Source organism: Thunnus thynnus, chromosome 21 (assembly GCF_963924715.1).
Source record: "Thunnus thynnus chromosome 21, fThuThy2.1, whole genome shotgun sequence".
Classification (NCBI taxonomy): Eukaryota; Metazoa; Chordata; class Actinopteri; order Scombriformes; family Scombridae; genus Thunnus; species Thunnus thynnus.
In genome coordinates, this window is record NC_089537.1 from 3670919 (window position 1) to 3694656 (window position 23738).

Consider the following 23738-nt stretch of genomic DNA (forward strand, 5'->3'; position numbering starts at 1 on the left):
GTTTGTAATTTAGGCTGCAACTAACGATTCATTATTTAAATACTGAAATATTTGACTTTGAAAACCGTCTTTCAGAATTTATGTGTCGGCGTCTAAATTTCACTGTGACTTTATAAATAGTCACTTTCAAGTTGTGCAGTTTAAAAAACTTTGTTTTCAGTATAAATATTTATTTTAGAGTTTTTAAATTCAGATACAAGAACTCTAAAATAAATCCATTCCATTCAGACTCGATTGTTATCTTTCATATTTATGTTTTTATGGCTCTCAAATGTAAAAACAGGTTAAATTTACCCTGAACAGCATGTAAGAGTTAACAAAACTGAACAAAATATAATAAATGTTTAAATATTTTACAAAAAACGAGGTTATATGAACATCAACACTCAGCTGACATGAATACAGGCATGAAAGGTGTTGAAGTTGTGTGTTGGAGCAGCGAGAGAAAGCAGGAAAACAGATGTTTATCTGTGAGGTGAAACAGTTTGTTTTGTGTGTTGCAGGTGTTGAAGAAGCAGGGCTACGATGCAGCCTGTGACATCTGGAGTCTGGGAGTCCTGCTCTACACGATGCTGACAGGGTAGGTTTACTGCACTGTGGTTAAAGTGTTTACATCAGAACATCAGATTTGACTTTTCTGGGGAAGAAAATGCAAGAAAATTAAAATAAAAATGATATTGAACTTAATTTTTTAAGACTTTAAGACTCTTCTTGTGAGTCTAAATCACATCAGTAATGAGTCCCTACGAGGAGAGAAAATGTGAAAGATTCAGGTGCATAAAAATGTTTATGAAGCTTGTTTTTTACTGTTCTTCATCTCCTCCTCCTTCTCCTCCTCCTCCTCTTGTCCTTGGTTCTCTATGTTCATCTCCAGTTTCACTCCGTTTGCTAACGGTCCAGAGGACACGCCGGAGGAGATCCTGGCTCGTATCGGCAGCGGGAAGTTCTCACTTAGCGGAGGATACTGGAACTCTGTTTCTGCTGAGGCGAAGGTGTGAACGCTGACGCACACACACACGTACACACACACATTCAACCAAACACACACACACACACACACAGACACACACACTGAACCAAACACACACACATTCAACCAAACACAGCTAACAGGAGCAAACAAATCAACTCTTTGGTTGTATATGTTGGTGTATTTTATTTATTTATTTGTCTTTACAATTGAAACAAACATATAAAACACACAATACCATTACATCAACAGAAACAACAACAACAACAGAAATGAAGACAGGAGTAGTCCGAAGAAAAACAAAACAAAACAAACAAAAAGAAAACACACATGGAGGGAGGCTGCCAGAGTATCAGTCAGTCTGCAGGATAAAGATGCAACATAGCAGCAGAGCTCATGAGTTATACAGTAAAGTCTCATCAAGCTTCCACATCTACAAAAAATATGAATTCCATTCACTAAAAACTAATCTGTTCCATCTCAACAGTAGCGAACATTTGGTTGAGCGTCTTCTGAAACACGTGGACGATGAAGACTTCCTGTTTAGTAAAATTAATCTCTGATGGGAGAGAAGAGCAACCAGATTACAGTCTGGCTGAAAGTTTATTTTATATTGTTTGGAAAACCAGTTAAATATGTCACACCAGTACTGGACAGGAGTTTATTCTCAGTTCAGGTGACTGTACGTTGACCTCAACATGCAGAAGGTGATTTCTAATGTTTGACATTTGACCCTGACCCTCACATGTGACCTCTGACCCCTCCTCACAGGACCTGGTATCTAAGATGCTGCACGTCGACCCCCACCAGCGGCTGACGGCAGGTCAGGTCCTCCGACACCCCTGGGTGACTCACAGAGACCAGCTGCCCAAATACACCCTGAACAGACAGGACGCCCCGCACCTCGTCAAGGTGATGCATATAATTATACTGTATATACACACTCACACTCGTTTACATATAATTATACTGTATATACACACACACACACTCGTTTACATATATTTATACTGTATATACACACACACACTCGTTCAGGTTGTTTGATGGCAGGTGGATCTTGGTTTAAAGAATTTTTAATTATTTATGAATCATTTGAAGAAGTGAAACTCAAATCAACACAAAAGATGAACAACTGTGCTACAAAACATCTGGTTCTGATTAAAAACAAGCCTGTGAACATCAAAACATTGGTGGAGAAGTTAACTACAACTCCCAAGGTACATTTCAGCAAGAAACATCCAATCACAGAGCTTAAAATGTTGTCACATGACCAGCTAACGGCAGGCAGAAGCTAAATATTACAGTGCTGAGAAAACTTTTTTACAGTCAGTTAACAAGCAGTTAACAACAATTAAAACAAGTTAATTATTTAATTGTTATAATTATTATTATAAACAATCAAAATTAAACAATTCAAACAAAAATAAATGGCGTCGTCCACTGCTTCATGTCTGATCGCTGCCTGTTGAAACAGCTGCAACTATTATTTCTATTATTGATGAGTCTGTTCATTATTTTCCAACTGATTGATTGTTTAATAGTTTCCAGAATTCAAGGTGACTTCTTCAAATTTCTTGTTTTATGAAAATCGTTGCTGGTTATTTTTCTGTTGATTTACTAGTAAGTGAGTAAAGTTTATTTAGTAAAACAACTTTTCACAGAGCAAGGTCTCAAAGTGCTTCATAAGAGTAGAATAATTAAAAATAAAACCATAAAACAGTAAAAACAAACAATAAAACATCAACTAAAGTCATTAAAAACACAGAGTTACAGACAGTTTGAGTCTGAACAGACGAGTCTTCAGCTGCTTGTAAAGACGTCAACAGATCGTTCATGGAGTAGAGGGGCGTTCCAGCGTCAGAGATCCATCACCTTCGTTTAAAGTCGAGGTTGAAGGACGACCAGTAAACTCTGATCTGCTATTAATTAATTGATCAGTCTCTTGATCGTTTCCTGACTCTTCTTCTCTTCTCTCTGCAGGGAGCGATGGCCGCCACCTACTCCGCTCTCAACAGGAACGTCCCTCCCGTCCTGGAGCCGGTGGGCTGCTCCACTCTGGCCCAGCGGAGGGGGGTGAAGAAGATCACCTCCACCGCTCTGTGACCTCACAACCTTTAAACCCCGCCCACTCCCCCTCCCCCCCCTCCACCTCCACCTCACCTCCTGTCAACTCTGACCTCGATCTGACCTCCGCCGGACCCCTTCTCTCCAGTCCGGTCTGGTGAGACAGACTACTGATGGACCTAGGAACCGCTAACGCCAAATAGGAGCACAGAGACCGCCGCCCCCCCCTCTTCTTCCCCACCTCCTCCTCCTCTGCCCCGCCCACCCTGTCCTGCACCTTAACGGACTCTTCTGATTGGCTCTCTTCTGCTGTCTTACTGTAGAGTCCGCGAGGTTTTCATCCAGAAAACCCGACGACTCTTTCCAGCCGCAGAGGGTCGAGTCCTTCTGTGGCGTTTTTTTTGCTTCGGACAATCAGCGCTGCCTCGCGGACCCAGAGACTGAGCGCGCGTCAGGAATTTAAAACGTACTGTATTTATTTACTTCAAAAAAAAAAAAAAACGGGGAAAATTTGATCATAGGAAAACACAAATAATCTTAACGTATGCATTTAAATAGCTAGGATCGTTGTTATTATACTGTCGTGATGGTTCTGCGTAGATGTAGATCCTGCATTTAAAAACCTCAAGTAGCCTCTGAGATGACGGCGTCTACGGAGAAAGGACAGAATCACTGATGAATGTTCACCCACGCAGAGTAGAGCAGCCTCGGCCTCGAAATATTTAACCCGCAAAACATCAAGAGGGCATCTAGTTCTAATTAATCTCTGACTTGATGCCTTTTAAGGTGAAGAAACGTCTCCTGCAGTCAGAAACCTCCAGTATTTCACTTCCAGGTGCAAAAAAAACGATGAACAAAAAAAAACTCAAACTGACCAGCAGACGGCTCGATGCTGAAGTGTCTGATTAGCGTATCAATAGAGATGCATCGATCAGATACACCAGATCAGTATTGGGACAAATCCACTGATAATGTGATCAGTCGTCAGTATCAGCAGGAGGTCGAAGTATCAGAATCACTCACAACGGATCAATATATCAGTTTATGTCCAAATGAAATCAAGCTTTTCTTGACCTGAATGTTTTCCACGTTCGTCCAGTTTAAAGGCAATAATCGTAGATAATCGTCCTCGTTAAGAACCTTCAGCTTTATAGATTATTGATGCTCATGATGCAGAAAGAATCCAAATATTCTCCATCAGCTTTAGTTATATCATCAAAGCACATCTTGGTTTTATACTTTTAAAGATATGAATCTGTTGACAAACCCAGTAGAGCTGCAGTTACAGATGATTTCCTCCAGTAATAGATTAGTTGTTTGGTCTATAAAACGTCGATCACTGTTTCCCAAAGAACAAGATGACATCTTGTTTTGTCCACAACCCAAAGATGTTCAGTTTATTATCACACAGATGACTGAAGAAACAAGAAAACGTTCATATTTGAGAAAACGATTATCAACTCAGCTTTAATCAGTTTAAAGCTGCACAAGTCAAGTTCAGGAAGGTTTGAATTTTTTTTAAACTTGAAGCACTTCGTTAAATTTATGCAAAGTGACGACGATTTAAATTTCTTTTCCACAGCGTCGGTTTTTGAGGTGGAACAGACAGACTGAGCTCTTGTATTTGATTGTTTCCTTTTATTTTCCTCTTTAATCTGGCACTTCTCACAGCAGTGTCTGAACTTTTAACCTGAAGCTGATTTATGCAAAAACAGGTGAAACTAAAGCATCTTCCTGGTTGATAAGCTGTTCAATTGTGTATTTTTTTTTTACATAGAACTTCTTGCCTTGTGCAGCTTTAACACAGTGATGAATTTAAATTAAATCTTCAGAAGGCTGTTGGTGCCACGATAGGAGATGGGTCACATGTTACACAACCACAATTTAAAAACAAACAAACATGTAATCGTTTCCTGTTGAAGATTCATATTTCGGCTGAAATCATCCTTTTTTTTTTTTCTCCACATAACAAACAAGAGGATGTTGTTGTTACCTGGTTACTTTGAGGACAAAATGTTGGAAAACTTCCTAAAAGAGGACGACAAAAAAAAAAAAAAAAGGCAAGAGAGCTTCCTGCTTCCACAAACCTTCGGCGGCGTGAGAACACTTGAAACCCGGATCTGTACGAGCCGACTGATCATCATCTCTGTGTGTGTGTGTGTGTGCGGCCGACGGAGCTGAACTGTAAATACATAACGTGTCGAGCAACTCAGGTTTCTATGAATTAAGACAATGATGCATTTCCATTTGTCCGGGAGGAGGCGGATGTACATAATAAGCACATAGATGTTGGAGATGATGAGACGAGAGGCGACATTCATCAGACATGCTGTGTTGATAAAACAAAGAGTGTTATTCCAAAACCTGATGGATACATTTCATCTTTACTGATGTTATTATGTCATCAACGCTCTTAAATTAACAAAAGAAATCATTTAGTTTAAAGGAAAACAGAAACTATCAGCCTTTTCCTTTAAATTTCTTCTGGTTTTGGAATGAAACTCTTCTTGTATCATGTGACCGACCTGATGTCAGCTGGTTTGTGATCTGAATGTGTTTATGTCTGTCAGCAAAGCCCTTTAAAACAAAACAAAACAAAACAAAAACAGCAGACTGTGTTAAAACTGTAGCAGAAAAAAATAACTCAGCAGGCTTCACATCCACCTGCAGCCATGTTGGAGGTCTGTCAGTGAAGCAGTTAAAGGGTCAGTTCACCCAAATTACAAGAAGACACACGGTGTTATTCACTTTAAGGAGTTCAGCGTTATGAGAAATATCAATCTCATGTCTGTGTGTTAAGCACAGAGCTAGCTTAGCTTAGCTTAGTTTAGCTTAGCTTAGCATAGCATAAAGACTGAAAGCGGGGGGAAACTGCTAGCCTGGCTCTTTTGAAGTAAACACAATCCGCCTATCAGCACCTCTAAAGCTCATTAATTAACAGCTTGTATCTCATTTATTTAATCCGCACACAAACAGATGATTCATTGGCTGCCATTTGGAGTCTCTGCTGGTTGCCTGGCAACCGTTACAATGACAACAAGACTCCAGGAAGTTAATCCTTAATGTCTTTTTTTTACACCTCAATTTTTGTCAGGATAAAAAGAAACAACTTGTAGGTGGATTTTGTTAACTGGGGACAGGCTAGCAGTTTCCCTTTGTTTCCAGTCTTTATGCTAAGCTAAGCTAACCGGCTGCTGGTTGTAGCTTCACATTTAACAAACAGACACAAGAGTTGTGATGATCTTCTCATCTTACTCAGTGAGAGAGTGAGTAGGGCTGCAACTAATGATTATGTTCATTATCGATTAATCTCCTGATTATTTCTTCTTCTTTATTTAATCTCTTAAAATGTCAGTAAACTGTTACGCAATGTCCGCCACAGTTTCCCACAGTTTACTCTCATGTACGACAAAGAAAAGCATCTGAATGTCACATCTGAGAAGCTGCAACCAGAACATTTTTGGCATTTTTGCTTTAAAACAAACGACTAAAACGATCAATTGATTATCACAACAGTTGCAGATCGAGTCATTGACTTATTGTCCAAAAATTGGAGAAAAACATCCCTTTAAAATGCTCCGAGAAAAAAAAGAAATTTGAACCTCTAAATCCACGACAACTAAGCAAACTGAGGAAGACAGTGTGATCCGATCGAAAGCTCCTGAAGAGCCACTGAGCTGTGAAAATCTTTATTTGTGTGTGTGTGCGTGAACTGGCCTTTTAAATACAACACAGAATCAATCACAGGGATCAGTTTTGAAATGATCGACTGTAAATACGACAGATCCGAGTGTTGATCTCACGGTTTTTCGGTATTCAGGGTCTTTCCGCAGACGTCCGTGTGTCAGCGTCATGGTCGCCTTCTGCAGTAACCTAAAGCTGAACCTGTGTGTGCCTCTGCTGCAAAAAAAAAACAACAACAAAAAAAACTCCTCTGAACTGTGATGATTTTTGAGGAGGAGTCACGGACTGTGTCGACTAAAGACAATCAGCGAGCACTAAACATAAAGTCACGTCCTCTCTCTCTCTCTCTCTCTGCGCCAGACGTCCTGCATCCGTCTAAAACCAGGATTCATTCATCCTGCAGCTACTCTTCTTCCTCTCTGTGGTCATCTGAATGTCTGTCAACATAAGGGATTTAACTTTACTGCTCTGTTTCTTTGGTATGTTTTATACATACATATATATACATATATATATGTATAAGAAATATATAAATGTTGATCTTTGCCTCGTCTATCGTTGTACAGCTTTGGGAAAAAAAAGGAATGTAAAAGGAATGATTTTTCTTTCTGTAATTATAAAACAGGGGAATAGCTTTCTCTCTTCTTTCTCTCCATCTCACTCCTCCTCCTCTTCTTCTTCTTCCTCCTCCTCTTCCTTCTCTATCTGATCTGTCAGAGATGCATTCAGCCCTGCTGCTACGCCAGCTCTCTGTTTTTGTACCTGCAGTGAGAGTTGGACTTTCTATGAAAAATAATAAAAAAGGATAATCAGCTAACGAGGCGTCGTGACTTTTATTGAACAGGAGCATCGATTCCAACATGATGGAGGAGAATTCAACACTTTCTTAGTTGTTTTATGTTAATTCTCTTGATTCTGTTGATAATTTCCAGGGTTTTTTTTCTAAAAAGGTAGTTAAAAAATAAAAAATGTTACATTAAAGGGGACACAAGATGCTTTTAGTGACTTTTTTGTCACTTTTACACTGTTATGATGTCAGATGTTGGATGTTAAACATGGTCAAAGCTCAAGATGTAAAAATGTTCCCTGCAAGTCTAAAGTCAGGGCTGATTCTGCTCTGATGCTCCGTTTGTGACGTCATGACCACAACAGCTGTTCCTTCAGTTAATCATTGTTGCTAAAGTTGTTCACTTACAGATTTCCTAATTCCAGATTACAGTTTTCTTTCCTTCCTTTATTCAGACGTTGGTTTTATTGGTGCAGGTTTTCAGGTATCTGTCTCTGAGATCATTTAGTTTATGAAGCTCACAAAGTTTTGAAAAATGACAATTACAAACTTCAACAGCGACACATCTTCTCAAAACCAGTCTCCTCTTCAACAGATCTCAGTGATGAATTTTCAGCTTCTGACTCAATAATTAGCAGCATTTCCCTTTAATGACGTCAGAAAATTAAAAAAGACGCAAAGTGAGAGAATAAAAAACAAAATGTTTTACATTCCTGCATTAAAAAACATACAAAACAAAGATTTAACTCCAAAAACACTCATAAAGGCTCATATTTAATACTGAAAATCTGCTTTTTGATTCTGCATGACATCACCGCTAAACATTTCTAAAACATTAATCAAACATTATTTAAACTGAATTCTTTCGTTCCCGGCCGCCGTGTTTCTGTTAACGTCTGTAAAAACAAGCTGCAGATACTTGAATCTTCGTTTAGTTGTTTGTGTTGCTGCAGTTTCAATCAAAGACTAATTAGATCTTTTAGGTTTGATGAGAAGCTCCAAACATCTGAGACTTGATCTAAGAAAAGTAAAACTGCAACAATTAATCGATCAGAAAATAAACCAGTGACTGTTTTGAAAGTTTACTATTCAGTAGTGTGAACCAAACAGCATTTATCAAATAATTGAGATATCGATTGATTCAATAATCAACTAAAAACTCAACCTCATGGTGGAGCCAGAAGAAAGTCAGAAGATCATCAGAGTGGAACCGAATGTTTTGCCGATTGATCAGGTTGATGTTGAAACGTTTCACAGCGCGAGTCAAAGCTTTGCTGGAGGCGCTGCAGGAATATTTACTGAATATCTTTTGTAAATTTATAAATTTGATGAGAATCCATCACATAGTTCTTGAGATATTTCACTCTGAACCGAGGCTGCGACGATTAATCAATGAAAACTAATTTAAAAAGCAATTATTTTGATCATCATTGATTGTTTGAGTCATTTTTCAAACATAAAAACATTTGCACGTCTGCAAGTTTTTATATCATTTAAAGTATCAAACAGACAATAATTTGGGTTTTTTGTCACTTTATAGACCGAACAACTAATCAATTCTCTGAACCATAAATATCGACCTCATGGTGGCGCTGGAGGAGGAGTCAGAGGATCCGAGTCGGCAGGATTCATCCTCTGATCAACATGAACAAGATTTCATAACAATTCATCTGATATTTGTTGAGATATTTGAGTTTGGACCATCAGATCAACCCCAGAATATAAAGACAGATGATGTGAACCAGATAAAGTGACTGTTTGTTTTTTTTTAATCAATCCAACTGTGTGACCATAAAACCAGAACTTCAATCTGACAACGTAAAAATATAAACCGACACATCAGAAACACGACGAGTTCCTACAAGTTTATGGATGAATCTTTAAACTGTAAAAACCGTCTGTAGTGATGCAAAGAACAAGATTCATTTATAATAAAATGTGCAGAAACACTTGAATCCTTTATATCAAACAGTCATTGACACAGATATTAATATTCCATCTTTTCTTTTCTATTGAAAGAAACCTGCAGTAGATCAGTAGAATCAGAGGCAGCTGCATTTATTCAGCATTTAACTTGTTTTTACAGTTTAACCTGAAATCAGTCGGTTAAGTTACTTCCTGCATGTAAACGTCAGCGCTTTAATAAACCGTCTACTGGGACTGAGATGAAACTGGAAACAAGTCACGAGTGATACAGAATATACAGTATTTACACACACATGCACTGACTCATAACACAAATACAGCACAAACACTGGCAGGACTGCATGTTTAACGGCTTATTCACCATGTTTTCCCTTTTTTCTTTACAACCTGGGTCTTATTTACATTCACCTGCTCACTGATTAATCATTTCAGTCGTTTTTCAAACAAAAACAGCAAATATTCTCTGCTTTCAGCTCCTTCCATGCAACAATTGACAGCTTTTCTGTTTAATATCAGTTTAAACTGAACATCTTTGGGTTTAATCGGACAAAACAAAACATTAGAAGTCAATCAACAGAAGATTTTTTAACATGATGGAAAAAACTTGACGATTTCAGGCTTTTCTGTGTAACATGATAGTAAACTGCTGATCTGAAGACGTCTCCTTATAATAATATTAATCATGAAAATAATCTTTAGTTGCAGCCAAGGGTTTCATTAACACGATACCTGATAATTAAAATAATAACTGCAGAAAGACTCATCAGTTATGATCGTATGTTACTGAATCTGATGAAGTGGATGATTACATGATTGACACTTGAACTCTTCTCTTTCGTTTTTGTGACGTCTTTTCACACAAAAAAAATCTGTTTGTTGCTTGTAATTGCGAATAAATGTGTGAATCTTTCACAGCTCATGCTGAGTCACAGGAGTGGGAACTGTTTGTAAAATGTGTCAAAATGAGAGATTTGGTGACATTTGAGAAATAAACTTACTCTCTGGAGGACAGTTACATAAGAAGATTGATGCTTTTCTCAGTAAATATGAAGCTGGAGCAGCTGGTTAGCTTAGCGTAGCATAAAGACTAGAAACAGCTAGCCGGAGCCTGTCTGAAGCCCCTTTTCCACCACATGATACCTGCTCCACTCTTGGTTTTCCTCCTCTTGTCCTAAATCCATAACAGAGCACTTCCTTGTTTTATGAATGAAGCGGCACACATGTTGAAGCTGCCACAGAGTTAAGTAGAGTTAAGTTGAGTCGAGCCGATGCCATGTTCTAGAAACACGGCATAAAGGTAACAAAATCTGACTACCAGCACCTAAAGCTAACAGATTAACATACAATATCTTATTTATTTAATCTGTAAAAAAAAAAACAAATTAGCTGTTCTTCAGAGGCGTTATGTGCCAAACATTTTTCAGTCACAGTGACTCACTGAGATTCCTGGAAGAGAAACAGTTTTACAAATAACTCAGACAAGCCTTTGTTCAGAGCCAGGCAAGCTGTTTCCTCCTGTTTCCAGTCTTTATGCTAAGCTAAGCTAACAGGCCGCTGGCTCCAGCTTCATATTTACTGTACAGATGAAGCTGGTGAGAAAAAGCTAACACATCAACATGATGGTAAAAATGACAAAAACAAGACCCAGGTTGTGACAAAAAAATCTAAATCTTCTTCGATTCCCACTGATACCAAACTGTGTTATTCTACTCAACACTGACGGCGCCTCCACCGGATGGCACAAAGTACAAACAACTTGATGCAAATGTCAAAGTAACAGGGAGGATTTGATGCTGGATAAATGTGAAACACAAACAGCTGAGTTCTTGTCCTAAGACCAGTTCAGACCAGTCAAAGATGCATAAATGACAGACGTGGGTCTGACACAGAGGAGGTCGCTGAGCTGGTGCTGCTTTAGTCTCAAACACTGACGGAAACTGATGTGGAGTCAGAAGTCAGAGTCGTCTGTAGCGGAGTTGTCTGCGCTGGTGGAGACTCCGTGTGTCAGCAGGTGGTTTTCTGCAGCTTCCAGCATCTTCTGCTTCTTGTCGTGGTTTTTCAAGTGGACGCTCAGACCCCGCTCTGTCATTTCGTAGATCTTGCACTTGGCGCAGTAGTACGGCGACACGCCGACGTGCCTGAACTGATCCGACAGGTACGACACCAGCGACTTGAAGCCTTTGTTGCAGATGTCACAGCGGGGGATGATGCCCGGATGCTGCGCCTCCAGGTGTCTCCTCAGCCCCCACCTCGACCCTTTGAAGCCCGCCTTCTCCCCGCCCTCCTCCTCCTCCTCCTTGCTGTCGGAGCAGAGGAAACAGGTGAACACCGCGTCATGGTTGGCGTGGCGACGCGTGTGGACGTCCAGTTCCAGCTGCGTGCGGACCGTCTGCTTGCACGATGAGCAGAAGAAGGTTTTCTTCCCCTCCATGTTGTGCATCAGTTTTAGATGCACGGCGAGGCCCGACGCTCGCTTGAAGCACCTGCCGGGCGGCGGGCACAGCGAGCACTTCAGCTGTCTTTTATCTGAGCCCGTGTTCATCCCCATGACCTCGCTGTAGTCCTCGCCCAGCTCCAACACACTCTTGTTGCTATTAAAGCTCGCCCCCTCCTCCTTTTTCACCTCTTCTTCCTCTGTGATCATCTTCCTCTTCTGCCTCACATCAGGTCTCTGCCTGGTCGGTCTGGACGGCTTCGGCGTCACAGGTGAAGCAGCTCTGGCGGGCTCGCTCGCTGCAGGATGTCTAATAATTGGCTTTTTGGCCGGTAGCGATCGGTCCACAGACATGGTAAACTGGTAACTCTCTCCCTCCTCTTCAGGATTTGAATACTCGATGACGTAGACGCCGTCTTCCTCTTCCTCCTCCCCGACAACCTCCTCCGCCGCGGGCAGCGAGTACTCCACCTCATAATACCCTGACCCCTCATCCTTCAGCTTCCCCCCCGCCTGAGACTGCTCCTCTGCGATGTGGGTGTCATCTATTCTCACCACTGTTATCTGGTCCATCGCACCTGCACTGTCCCAGTGTCCGTTTCCTGTCATGACCGAGGATGACGTCCCTTTTCCTGCAGTCCCACCTCGGACCGCCAGGTGTTCAGAAGACTTGAAACAAGATGGAAAGAAAACAGATTGCTTTATGTTGTTCTTACGTTGTAAATAGATTAAACCTGCAGGAGCTGATTTTTGTCCACTTGATATGAACACAATGTTGACATAACTTATGTTGTATGTATGTTTGTAGAGCTGCAACGATTACTCAATTAAGCCATTGACAGAAGATTAATTGGCAACTATCATTGATAATCAAATTAAAGTTTCAGTCATTTTTTAAAAGGAAAAATGTGATGATTTGAAGCTCATATGCGTCATACATGACAGTAAACTGAATATCTACATATGAGTTGTTAACAGCTCCACCAAATAGTGATTTTTCCCTCTAAACTTCTCACATGCTTTCATTTCAATAAATGTTCAAATGATCCAATATTTCAGCAAAAATCAAAGATTTGAGAAAATTCCAAAAACTGAAAACAGATTTGTGTATCAGAACTTTGTTTTTTCTTCTTTCCTCTCCCATTAATCATCTCACGACCCCTCAGATTTATCTGCTGACCCTTTGGAGGGGCCCGACCCCTAGGTTGGGAACCACTGGACTAAACTAGCTAACTGTATAAAGTAGTGTAAACTAGCTCCACCTCCAGCAGCTACAACAGTAACATGCTGCTCTAACACTGATGCTTCACTATTAATAATCTAATGATGTCATATATAATAATATATCAGTCAGAGGGACCAAACCACTACTTTTACTGCAATACTTTAACTACATCAAGCTCATAATACTTATGTACTTTTACTGCAATACTTTAACTACATCAAGCTCATAATACTTATGTACTTTTATTGAAATACTTTAACTACATCAAGCTCATAATACTTATGTACTTTTAACTAAACAACTGCATGCAGGACTTTAACTTGTACTGGAGTGTTTGTACATTGCTGTACTGGTACTTTTACTTAAGTAGAGGATCTGAGTACTTCTTCCACAACTGAACATTGTGTATAAAAACTTTTCTTATCCCGTATCCTCTTGGACAAATACTCACCATGATCCTGCTGCTGAAGTCAGCCATCACAGCCAAACAAAACTGCAGCTAGCTTAGCAACCAGGTAGCTAACGTGCAAAGTGAAGTAGATATGTGTTGAAACCAGGACTATTTTTTCCACTTTGCGCCAGTTGGCTATTTAACGGTTAAAGCGTAGAGTTAAAATACACGTCTGAATGTCCAGAAAAAGAAGATACTCAAGCTTTACTCGGTGCAGGAGGAGGGCAGCTTTCGTTTACAGGCAAAGCAAAGCAGAGCTCCCCTAAAATGTCTATTTCTTTCTGGGAAAATAAAAAAACCACAACAGCACGGCGGAGGGACACGTCGCCCCCTGGCGGCGCGGATGAATATAAACTGAAACGGAGACGCAGCCTCTACAAACAGTTTGGCGGCTTTTTTAAGTTTACAGTAAACATTCATTGACAGAAAGTTCAACACACATCACTAAAATAATACAAATAATACAATATATATATATAAAACACAATAACTTAACTATGGCTGCAACTAAAGATCATTTTTATTATGATAATCTGCCGATTATATTTTTATAGAAACAATTACCGGACGCGATTTACATTTCCGTCGAGCTGAGTCTCTGATGAGTCCTCCGCCGCTGGCAGCAGTACCAGAAGCTGCAGCTGCGTGTACCGAAGGAACCGCACCAGTTATCAGCCTCACCCGGTCCGGGCTCCGAAATCCCATCCTGAATGCCATCATATCACCGGGAGCGTAGTCCTCCTGTCTAAAATGAGCGCCACAAACGACTGCGTTTTGCGTTACGCATGCAGTGGTGAAGTCCGGTCTCTTAACCTGCACAAAATGCACCCAGGCACGAAAACTAGCTTCGTTCTTCTTGTTGTCAGGAAAACTGTGCACTCGATGTCCTGACAGGTTGGAATTTGTGCAACCTGCACAAACACAATAATTCACCATCATGAAAAAATGGCAAATTGCGAAGATAAGCTAGAGAAATATGCCGATACACAAACCGCTCAAACTCATCTACACCGGTAGAGTTTGGCTCCCTTATGTGACGTAATATGACGCGTTATGGTCGTGTGGTAACCCCAGATTTGCGAAAAATTTCGCGAGAGTGACATTTTTAACCAAAACCATGATATTTCCTTAATCCTAACCAAATGCTTTTGTGCCTAAACCTATTGTCATGTATTGTCATGTCATAAAACATAATTGTTTTTTACAACACGCATAATGAAGAAACAAGGTATACAAATCTCGCGAGAGTTCCACAAATCCAGGGTAACCATGTCCTTTTACTGTTTTTAAGGCTGCTGCTCAAAACTGCTATTTTTCATTCTGAATTTTTGCCTTAATTCTTTGTAAAATTAATAAAATCATAAATTGACTTTTCAAAATTAAATAATTTAGTAAAAAAATCAACCTGAAAGTTGCTCTTTAACTTTTTTTAAGTTTCAATGGACAGTAAACATTCATAAACAGGAAGTTCAACACATATCACTGAAATAATGGAATAAAAATAATACAATACAAATATAAAACACACATAACTTAATTAGGGCTGAGACTAATGATTATTTTCTTTATTTATTAATCTGTTGATTATTTTCTCGACCAGTTGTTTGGTCTATAAAATGTCAGAAATAGTAAAAAATGAAAATCATTGTTTCCCAAACCTCAATGTGACGTCCTAAAATGTCTTGTTTTGTCCCAGCCAACAGTTCAAAACCCCAAAATATTAAGTTTACTGTCAAAGAGGACTAAAGAAACCAGAAAATATTCACATTTAAGAAGTTATTCCAAAGAGTCTCATAAAAGGGAAAAAGTAAGTGAACAGCAGTCTTAGGGGACTTACAACAAAATGTATAACTGATATCAAAATCTTTTCTGATTTTTAAAAATTATATCTCTCTTTATGTAGCTGGGTCCCTTTTTGAAATTCGACCCATATAATTGTCTCTGTAACAATCACCTGTTACAATAAAGCAACGCGGTTTTGAATATGTTAGCAGACGCATGCGCAGACCGGCATATCGGCGAGTATCAGCGGTGACTAGCTAGCTTCTCGTAGCGTTCACTCAGTTGAGATCTGATCTGTAAACAGTTAACTTATTGTTCAACAGTAAGTCGTATCTACCCAGCGGGATTAACGTGACCGAGGCGTGAAAGAATATGCCCAAAAATAAAGGTAAGAGACGGAGGGATGTGAACGTCTGTGTGTTTTTAAAGTTGATAGTGTTTGTCGAGCCCGCCGTGGACACACGCAGCGAAAACGTGACACCGAGCAGCTAATGCTCGTTAGCAACACGGACTACACTCATTTACACAGTCGCCATCTGTGAAGCCGTGTGTCTCTGTCACCGGGGTTAATTAATCTGAGATAATGATCATGATTAAGTTATCTTGGATCAGTGAAAGTTTTCTAACACTTGTTCGGGGTTTGTAAATCCGTCTCTAGCTGCCACAGCTAACTAGCTCCATGCTAGTTAAACCCCACCCGTGTGGCCCGTGACATCTGTGACTTTATTTAACAGGTAACCATATAGTAGGTTATTAAAGTATTCTGAAAATGTAATTTGAACCTCCTAATCAGATAAGGCCTCGTATATTATACTTAAATTAGCCGATTAGCGAGGTAAGTTGGAATAAACGCTGCTCGTCATTCTTAAAGTTATCTACTTCTGTCAGGCACAGAGAGGCTAAACACGCATTTAAATTAATATAATGCCAATGTTGCAGCTATAGTAGGTTAATTAACTCATTTGAAAATCGTATTTTAGCCTCCTAATAAGATAAGAACTCTTAAATGTCACTTTCTCTACTTCTGTCAGGCACAGAAGGATAAACCCTCAGAGGAAGTGGCGTCAACTAGAAGTTTCACACAGTGAAGCACAAAGAGCTGAATAACAACTGAACTGTTGTATTTTAGATTCATATTTTGATCATATTTAACTTGTCTGTATATGTAAATTATTCAGGTATCAATATTTAATAAACTCAAATCTAACATCCATGGACAACCATGCATCTGACTACTGTAGCAATATCCTGTTCTTTCTGCTCTACTTATTTATTTATTTATTTATTTGAGTTTGTCTAGTAAGTTATTATTATAATTTAGCCTTTAATTGCACTTGTTTCTTCTTATTTTGGCTGTTGTAACATTTTAATTAACCTTTGGGATTAATAACATAACTATCGATGCATCTCTCTCTCTGGAAACACAAAGAGGGAATGTGATAACTGTAAATATGTCAGATATCCACTTGATATGACTGAAGCCTCATATAAGCTTCACATCAACTTTTAAATGTATTAAATCTAACTGATCTCTGCTTGTGTTTACAGGTAAGGGAGGAAAGAATCGGCGACGTGGAAAGAACGAAAATGAGTCTGAGAAGAGAGAGCTGGTGTTCAAAGAGGACGGACAGGGTGAGTTCTGGTTCTGGTGCAGTTTCCAGTTGGTTTTGGGTTGGAGGAGCCATCTGCTGACTGCAAAGTTACACCAAAGACTGTCAACTATACATCCACCTCTCTCTGATTCTGTGCTACTCAAAAAGATAGAGAATGGTTAGATAAGACATTGGTTTTACCATTAACTGCAGCTAACGATCATTATCATTTATCAATTAATCTGTTGATTATTTCCTCAATTAATCAATTAGTTTTTTGGTCCATAAAATGGTGAAATATGTCGATCATTGTTTCCAAATCTCAAGGTGATGGCTTCAAACGTCTTGTTTTGTCCACAACACAAAGATATTCAGTTTACTGTCACAGAAACCAGCAAATATTCACATTTAAGAAGCTCAATCAATTAATCGATTGTTAAAATAATTGGCAATTAATTTAATAGTTGGCATCTAATCAATTAATTGTTGCAGCTCTAAAGTCAATCAAATATACAAGAAGAATATGGTCTGAATAGGTCAGTGTGGGACAGTTGTCCGTATCATAATAGTAGATATAAATAAGAGTTAACAGCTCTGTAACTAACAGTTATACCTGAGAAAAGATCTGACTACAGCTGTAACTATTCAACAATTAATAAATAAGATTAATTGACAAACTTTCTTTTTAAAGCAAAAATCCTCAAAATTCACAGGTTTCATAAATGGGACTATTTGCTTATTTTCCTAATCTTCTATGATAGTAAACTGAATACTTTTTAGCTTTAAGCTGTTGATCAAACAGAAGAAGCAATTTTAAAATGACAGAAACTTTAGAAACTGTAAATGACCAGTTTTTAGTTTTTAGTGTTTCTGACATTTTGTAGACTAAAGGAGTCAGACTCTGCTGCAACATTACGTCTGAGAAGATCATGTTTAGTATTTTTGTTTACAAAAATTCTCTCGTTCAGCTTCTTAAATGTGAATATTTTCTGGTTTCTTTCGTCGTCTATGACAGTAAACTGAAGATCTTTGTGTTTGTGGATAAAACAAGACATTTTAAGTTGTCTGTTGGGTTTTTGGGAAACAGGGATCAACAATTTTCTGACACTTTATAGACCAAACGACTAATCAATTAATCAAGGAAATAATTGACAGATGAATCGATAATGTAAATAATTGTTAGTTGCAGAACTAAATAAATTGATCAAAATAGTTATTGATTCAGATTTCTGTCAAATGTAATTTCAGCACTAATATGAATATAAATGAATATAAATGAAAGAGGGTCGACACATCCAGTTACCTACAAAGAAAGATGAAAACATTCTGAAACTGTGAAAAATACCAATTTGGAGAAATATCTCTTCAGAAGTGATGTTTTGGAGATTTGTCTCATCAAGCTACAGGCTGAAATATATCTGAATCTGTCCTGAGAGCTTCATGAGATGGAAACTTCAACCTTAAAAATATTATAACTACAGGATCATCTCAAAATATTTATCATTTTCTTATATAAATATAATTATTATTATCTGTTAATATTTGGAAAGAATCTGTCCTGATGCTGCATTACGTTACATAATAATGACAGTTTAACCGGAAGGATTTTTCTGTCATATTCACAATTATTTCAGAAATCACTCTTGTTCGTATAATTAATTTGAACAACAAAATCATTCTTTACAATTCACAACATTAAAAATCCCTCAATACGATTACAACAATAGACAATGAATATAAAAATATGATGTACTTCCTCATTCTTGTGCTTTTTCAGTGAGCAGCACGGACATCATGTGACTAAATATATAAATATTCCAACACTGGGATGATTCTGCTGTTTCCACCTGTTTTAACCCCAAACAATCATCCTCTTCTATTGTCAAACAGTAGAAGCTTCCTGTTCAACACCACTGATGTCGAGGCCTTTTTCTATTTTCCCTCTTCAGCTCTTCATGCTTTCATCCTGCACTTTTATATCAAATTAAATCCCCACAGTTGTTGCAGAGTTTGATATCAGTAGTAGGACACAAGTGTTTAATTTCATTTTATTCTCATAAACTGTATGTTTATCATAAATATTTCATCTATTTACCATCTCATTGTCATATAACAGTTTTTGTGTCTAAGCTTGTGTTTGTGCAGTTTTCCATCCAGATATTCACCTGTTAACTGACTTTAAATGTGTTAACTGTCTATATAAGTATTACGGTGTCATTTTTATTTATTTTTTACTGTGAACTGAGCATCCTCTGCTCTCCTGTGTCTTCCAGAATACGCTCAGGTGATTAAAATGTTGGGGAACGGACGTCTGGAGGCCATGTGCTTTGATGGAACCAAACGGCTTTGCCACATCAGAGGAAAACTCCGGAAAAAGGTAGGAATGTCCCGACGCTCCTCTCGCACCTTTCCCCCCCCGGCACACATAGAGGAAACCCCCTGACGTAATGCTGAGTCAGCTTTCTCTCAGTGGTCAGTCAGCCACCGTTAATGTGGCACTATGGACTCAGTTGACCGTGTGTGTGTGTGTGTGTGTGTGTGTGTTTGTGTGTGTGTGTGTGTGTGTGTGTGTGTGTGTGTGTGTGTGTGTGTGTGTGTGTGTGTGTGTGTGTGAGGGTCACAAAGTGCAGTTTGTTGTGATGTGTGTGTGTGTGTGTGTAACACGAGGTAATCTTTGCTCTGCTCCTCTTTGTTTTCCTCCAGGTTTGGATCAACACGTCAGACATCATCCTGGTGGGACTGAGAGATTACCAGGTGTGTTGGTCGCTCACACTCGACACGGATCAGACCGTTAACGCCGTACTGACCCTCGCCGTGAGCTGTGGGGTCACGGCACACATCTCCTTACTGTCCTCAGTTCATAACGCAGCATCTCATCCAACTTTTATAGGTTTTTGTGCTCTGAAATGGAAAACAGGAGCAGTTAGAGACGTACAATCTGTTTGTTTCTGAAGTGGAGAAACAATTTGATTAATGGAAAGGAAATTAATCAGCAACTATTTAGATAATTGATCTCTTTTATTCAAAGTGAAAATGTTAAATGTGCTGTTTTCAGCTTCTTAAACGTGAGGATTGAATGACTTTGGGGAATTATAACGGCCATTTTCTGACATTTTAATGGACCAAACAACTAACCAATTAATGAGAAAACGCTCAACAGATCAATCAATAATGAAAATAATCCTCAGTTGCACCATAAAAAGAAACTAATTTACTATCAGAGCTGAAATGTAATAATATAATATAAATAATCTGTAGAATCTGTGTCCTGCTGTGGATTTAGAGACTTTAAATCCTTCATCACAAACCTTCATGGATCTGACGCATCACATCTGCGTCCTCCATCCGCCTGCGCTCCATAAGAGCAGTTAATGTTATAGATATGATTTGGATTGTGATATTAAATATAATAAACAGAACATGATCCTGTTACATAACTCCCCCCCTTCCTCGTACTGCCGCCGCCCCCCCGGTGATCAGATCGTCTATCAGTGATCTCGACGATATGAAAATAAAAACGATCAGCCAACATATTTATCTTCAACTTGCGGGTGATAATCATGTGTGGAACAGGATGTTGGCCCAAATATTCAGCCATGTAACTCTTCAGAGACTTATATCTTTTTTAAGATAAAATGTTGTGTTATAGATTCACAGATGCAGCCTTTCACACGTTCTGTGTTTGACTGTCTTAGTTTCGTTTTCGGTAAAATGTGGTTCAAATTGGATTTAAAAGAAAAAAATTGGATTCAACTTTATTGTCAAATACTGAGACGACAAAGCATCTAACCAGACGTGCAAAACAGAGCAAAAAAAGTGCCAAATTACAAACATAATGTATAAATAAATAAATATGTTAGGACGGATATGTACAATAGAATATATGATATAGATTTTGGTTCAGTTTTCTTCATATCAGTCAAACTGTCTGGTGTCTGCGTCTTCCTCAGAGCCTTTCTGATATCTGTAAACATGTTGACATGAACTCTGCAACCTCTGTTTCAGGATAACAAAGCTGATGTCATCCTCAAGTACAACGCAGACGAGGCTCGCAGTTTGAAAGCCTACGGAGAGCTTCCCGAGCACGGTGAGTTACAGCCGGCGTCACGTCGACACCACAGCTGCTTTATTTAGAGTGTAACTGCATCCATAAACCTCACGTAGCCGCTCCGACCTGCTGGGTTTTATTTACACGCAGTTGTTGAGTTTAAACAGCAGAGGTCCTCGTTTCCCTGACAAATAATCACAACTTCAGTGCAGAATGTTGTGTGTTTGTGTCTGTTTCAGTTCCATGTTGTCACAATAATTATTTCCTGTTTTCCTTCATGCAGCCAAAATCAACGAGACAGACACCTTCGGACCTGGAGACGACGACGAGATCCAGTTTGATGACATTGGCGATGATGATGAGGACATTGATGATGTAAGATCCTGGATGACGTCTTTTAATTCATGAGTTTAGTTAATGAGAGTAAGACTGCAACTGATAATATGCAGTTAAAATTTACAACATTTTCTCATTTAATGCAGGAATTATCTGATCAAAATATAAATAAACAGGATTATGAATCTGAACCAGCAGTCGATATTTGACAGTTTCAGTCAGTAAAGAGATGCAGCTGACAATTATTTTCATTATTGATTAATCACTTGGTCAATTAAATGTTATAGAATTGTTCATAATTTCTGAAGTCCAGTTCAGACCAAAGATTTACGTCAAGATGAAACCGTCACAGGGAAAAGTTGCAGCGGTGTAAACTGTCTCAACTGGACTGAAGCCGGCTGATGGCGTCGTTCATATTTTAAGACGTTACAGATTAGAAACAGCAACAACCTAAACTATGTTGATAATAATTCATTTTTTTAAATCAAAGCTGACAAACTTTCCCCTGTTCACAGCTTCTCAAACATGTGACAATAAATTGAATATCTTTGGGGCTTAGTCAGAACATAATCAGCTGTTTGAAGACATGAAGTCATCTCAGGCTTTAGGAATTAGCTTTGATTGATGATAAATAAAGTATTTGCTAATGAAACTAATTATTAGCTGCAGCCTCATTCCTGACATGATGAAAGCTGGAGAAACATCGTCAGTAATGTTTGAGCAGAACTAACGATGATGCAGTTTCTCTATAAGGACAATGTGCATGAAAACAGTGTCATGTGACGCTAAACCATTCTGTTTTCTCTCCTTTTCTTCCAGATCTAAAGACCTACTACTAGACGGGGAAGGAGGGATTTTGCTAGAGATGCTCCGATTGGGATATTTTGAGCCGATACAGCGCACCGATAATAATTATTTTTATTAAGATCAGCCTATGCCAATCCAATACAGTTTATTAATATACAGTATGTTTCCATTTATTCCAGTTTGTTTACCATCAATAAGATGTCTTTGTAGAAAACTTTTAAGTGCATTTCACATAAGGAGGAAAATCAGTACATCAGTACTTTTTGAGTTTATCGTTGAATGAATGAGATGCTGCTTTAAGTAGGACTGTGTCAGTTATGGCTCGTAGCAGCTGGAGGGTGAAGCTGCAGGCTGCCTGGTCGACGGACGGAGACGCAGGACAGTTTGCTTTCTCTGCCTTCACGCGGCTGGATTGGAGAATCAGAGTAGGCTGATCACCAGCATCATATTGGAGGTGAATATCAGGAGCATCGCTAGAGTTTTTACCTGTTTTTTTTTTTTTTTTTCTGCTCTGAACGTCAACAAAAAGTCAAAAAAATCAACATCTCATTCACTGAGTTTTTCTTCTTTTTTTTTTCCTTATGTAATGTCCAAGAAAACACTCGCGCCGATACCATGACTGCAAAATATCTCACACCTAATGCGTCATCTTTTTAAAAATGTATTTATATTGATTTCACATTATGTGGAATTTAGCAAGAAGTACAGAATCTCTGGATTCGCCAATAAAAAGATAAACCATTTCGTGTTTTTTTTTTTGTTTGTTTTTTTCCCCCTCTGGCAGTCTGTATCATTGTAGTTGTAGCATGTAAGACAGTTAATAAAGTTTTAGACAGTTTGAAAGCTGTTTATCGATGACAGAAGAAAGAAAATAACACTGAGTCTGTATCTTTGTCATTTTGTTAACGTCATATTCCACTGACAACTATGGACGCACTTCCTGTGCTGTGCTCGTTTTCTTTTTTTTTTTTTTTTTTTTGGATTGAAACCGCGGCCGTGAATGAAGGCGAACTCTCTCTCCCCTCGAAATCAAAAGAAGAAGAAGAATCGAAATGTATTTTTCTATTGTTTCCCTTATTTGTGTTTCTGTCTTGTTTTTTTTGTTCTCCATGTTCTGTTTTTGAACTCTCCGTCGCTGCTCGCTCGCTCTGTGGCTTCGACACAACGCAGTGAAGCTCGGGCCGGTCGGCCGCTCTGTCTCACGCCGGACCAGCGGTTCCCAAACGTGCACCAGTAAAACCTCAGATCAGAGCCGTCTGTCTTACACATTCTCTCAACCTCTAAAAAAGAAATTAAAGAACAGTCACATACAACACATTATATCTATTTTCCTCCTTCTCTTCCCCAACCCCCCCACCCCCCCCCCCCCCCCCCCCCCCTCTGGGAACTTCCCCATGTTCCCTGAGGGGGGGCCAGCACCTCAGTTTGGGAACCACTGCTCTAGACTTCATGGGGCCCTGTTGTTGTAACTCTGAATTAATAAAAATGTACTATGATGCTTGAAGGCTGGGTTTCCAATAAAGATCTTAACTCTACTGACCTGGGATAGTGATTTTTGGGCGGGGGGGGGCGATACGTGCATTTCCTGTGCTGTGCGGAGGGTGGCGAGATGGAGCTGGACTAGAAGAA

The 23738-nt window shown here is 39.1% G+C and overlaps 3 protein-coding genes across 7 annotated transcripts in view; 2 read left to right on the forward strand and 1 right to left on the reverse strand.

The window, feature by feature from the left end:
• The window catches only part of rps6ka3b (ribosomal protein S6 kinase, polypeptide 3b), a 63794-nt gene extending 56256 nt beyond the window's left edge, over positions 1–7538 (forward strand). For all 4 annotated transcript variants that reach the window (XM_067577915.1, XM_067577914.1, XM_067577916.1 and 1 more), the window contains 4 exons: positions 504–580; positions 875–992; positions 1742–1882; positions 2954–7538. In XM_067577915.1, coding sequence (XP_067434016.1) covers positions 504–580; positions 875–992; positions 1742–1882; positions 2954–3076 — 459 coding nt within the window. In that variant the 3' untranslated portion in view covers positions 3077–7538. The remainder of the gene's footprint in view (positions 1–503; positions 581–874; positions 993–1741; positions 1883–2953) is intronic.
• A 2012-nt stretch (positions 7539–9550) lies between these two features.
• On the reverse strand, positions 9551–14584 carry si:dkey-226l10.6 (telomere zinc finger-associated protein). 2 transcript variants are annotated; one of them, XM_067577918.1, is made up of 2 exons: positions 14109–14584; positions 9551–12537 (listed from the first exon to the last, which is right to left on the reverse strand). In XM_067577918.1, the coding sequence occupies exons 1-2, from the start codon at positions 14481–14483 to the stop codon at positions 11383–11385; spliced, it is 1530 nt and encodes a 509-aa protein (XP_067434019.1). In that variant the 5' UTR covers positions 14484–14584; the 3' UTR covers positions 9551–11382. The 2 variants fall into 2 exon arrangements, with proteins under 2 accessions (XP_067434019.1, XP_067434020.1); XM_067577919.1 differs by lacking the exon at positions 14109–14584 and adding an exon at positions 13545–14062.
• A 962-nt stretch (positions 14585–15546) lies between these two features.
• eif1axb (eukaryotic translation initiation factor 1A X-linked b) lies at positions 15547–23644 on the forward strand. The gene is made up of 7 exons (XM_067577920.1): positions 15547–15714; positions 16875–16958; positions 19192–19295; positions 19622–19672; positions 20924–21005; positions 21250–21341; positions 22122–23644. Exons 1-7 carry the CDS (start codon positions 15699–15701, stop codon positions 22125–22127), a joined length of 435 nt encoding a protein of 144 aa, XP_067434021.1. The 5' UTR covers positions 15547–15698; the 3' UTR covers positions 22128–23644.
• The last annotated feature ends 94 nt before the right edge of the window (positions 23645–23738 follow it).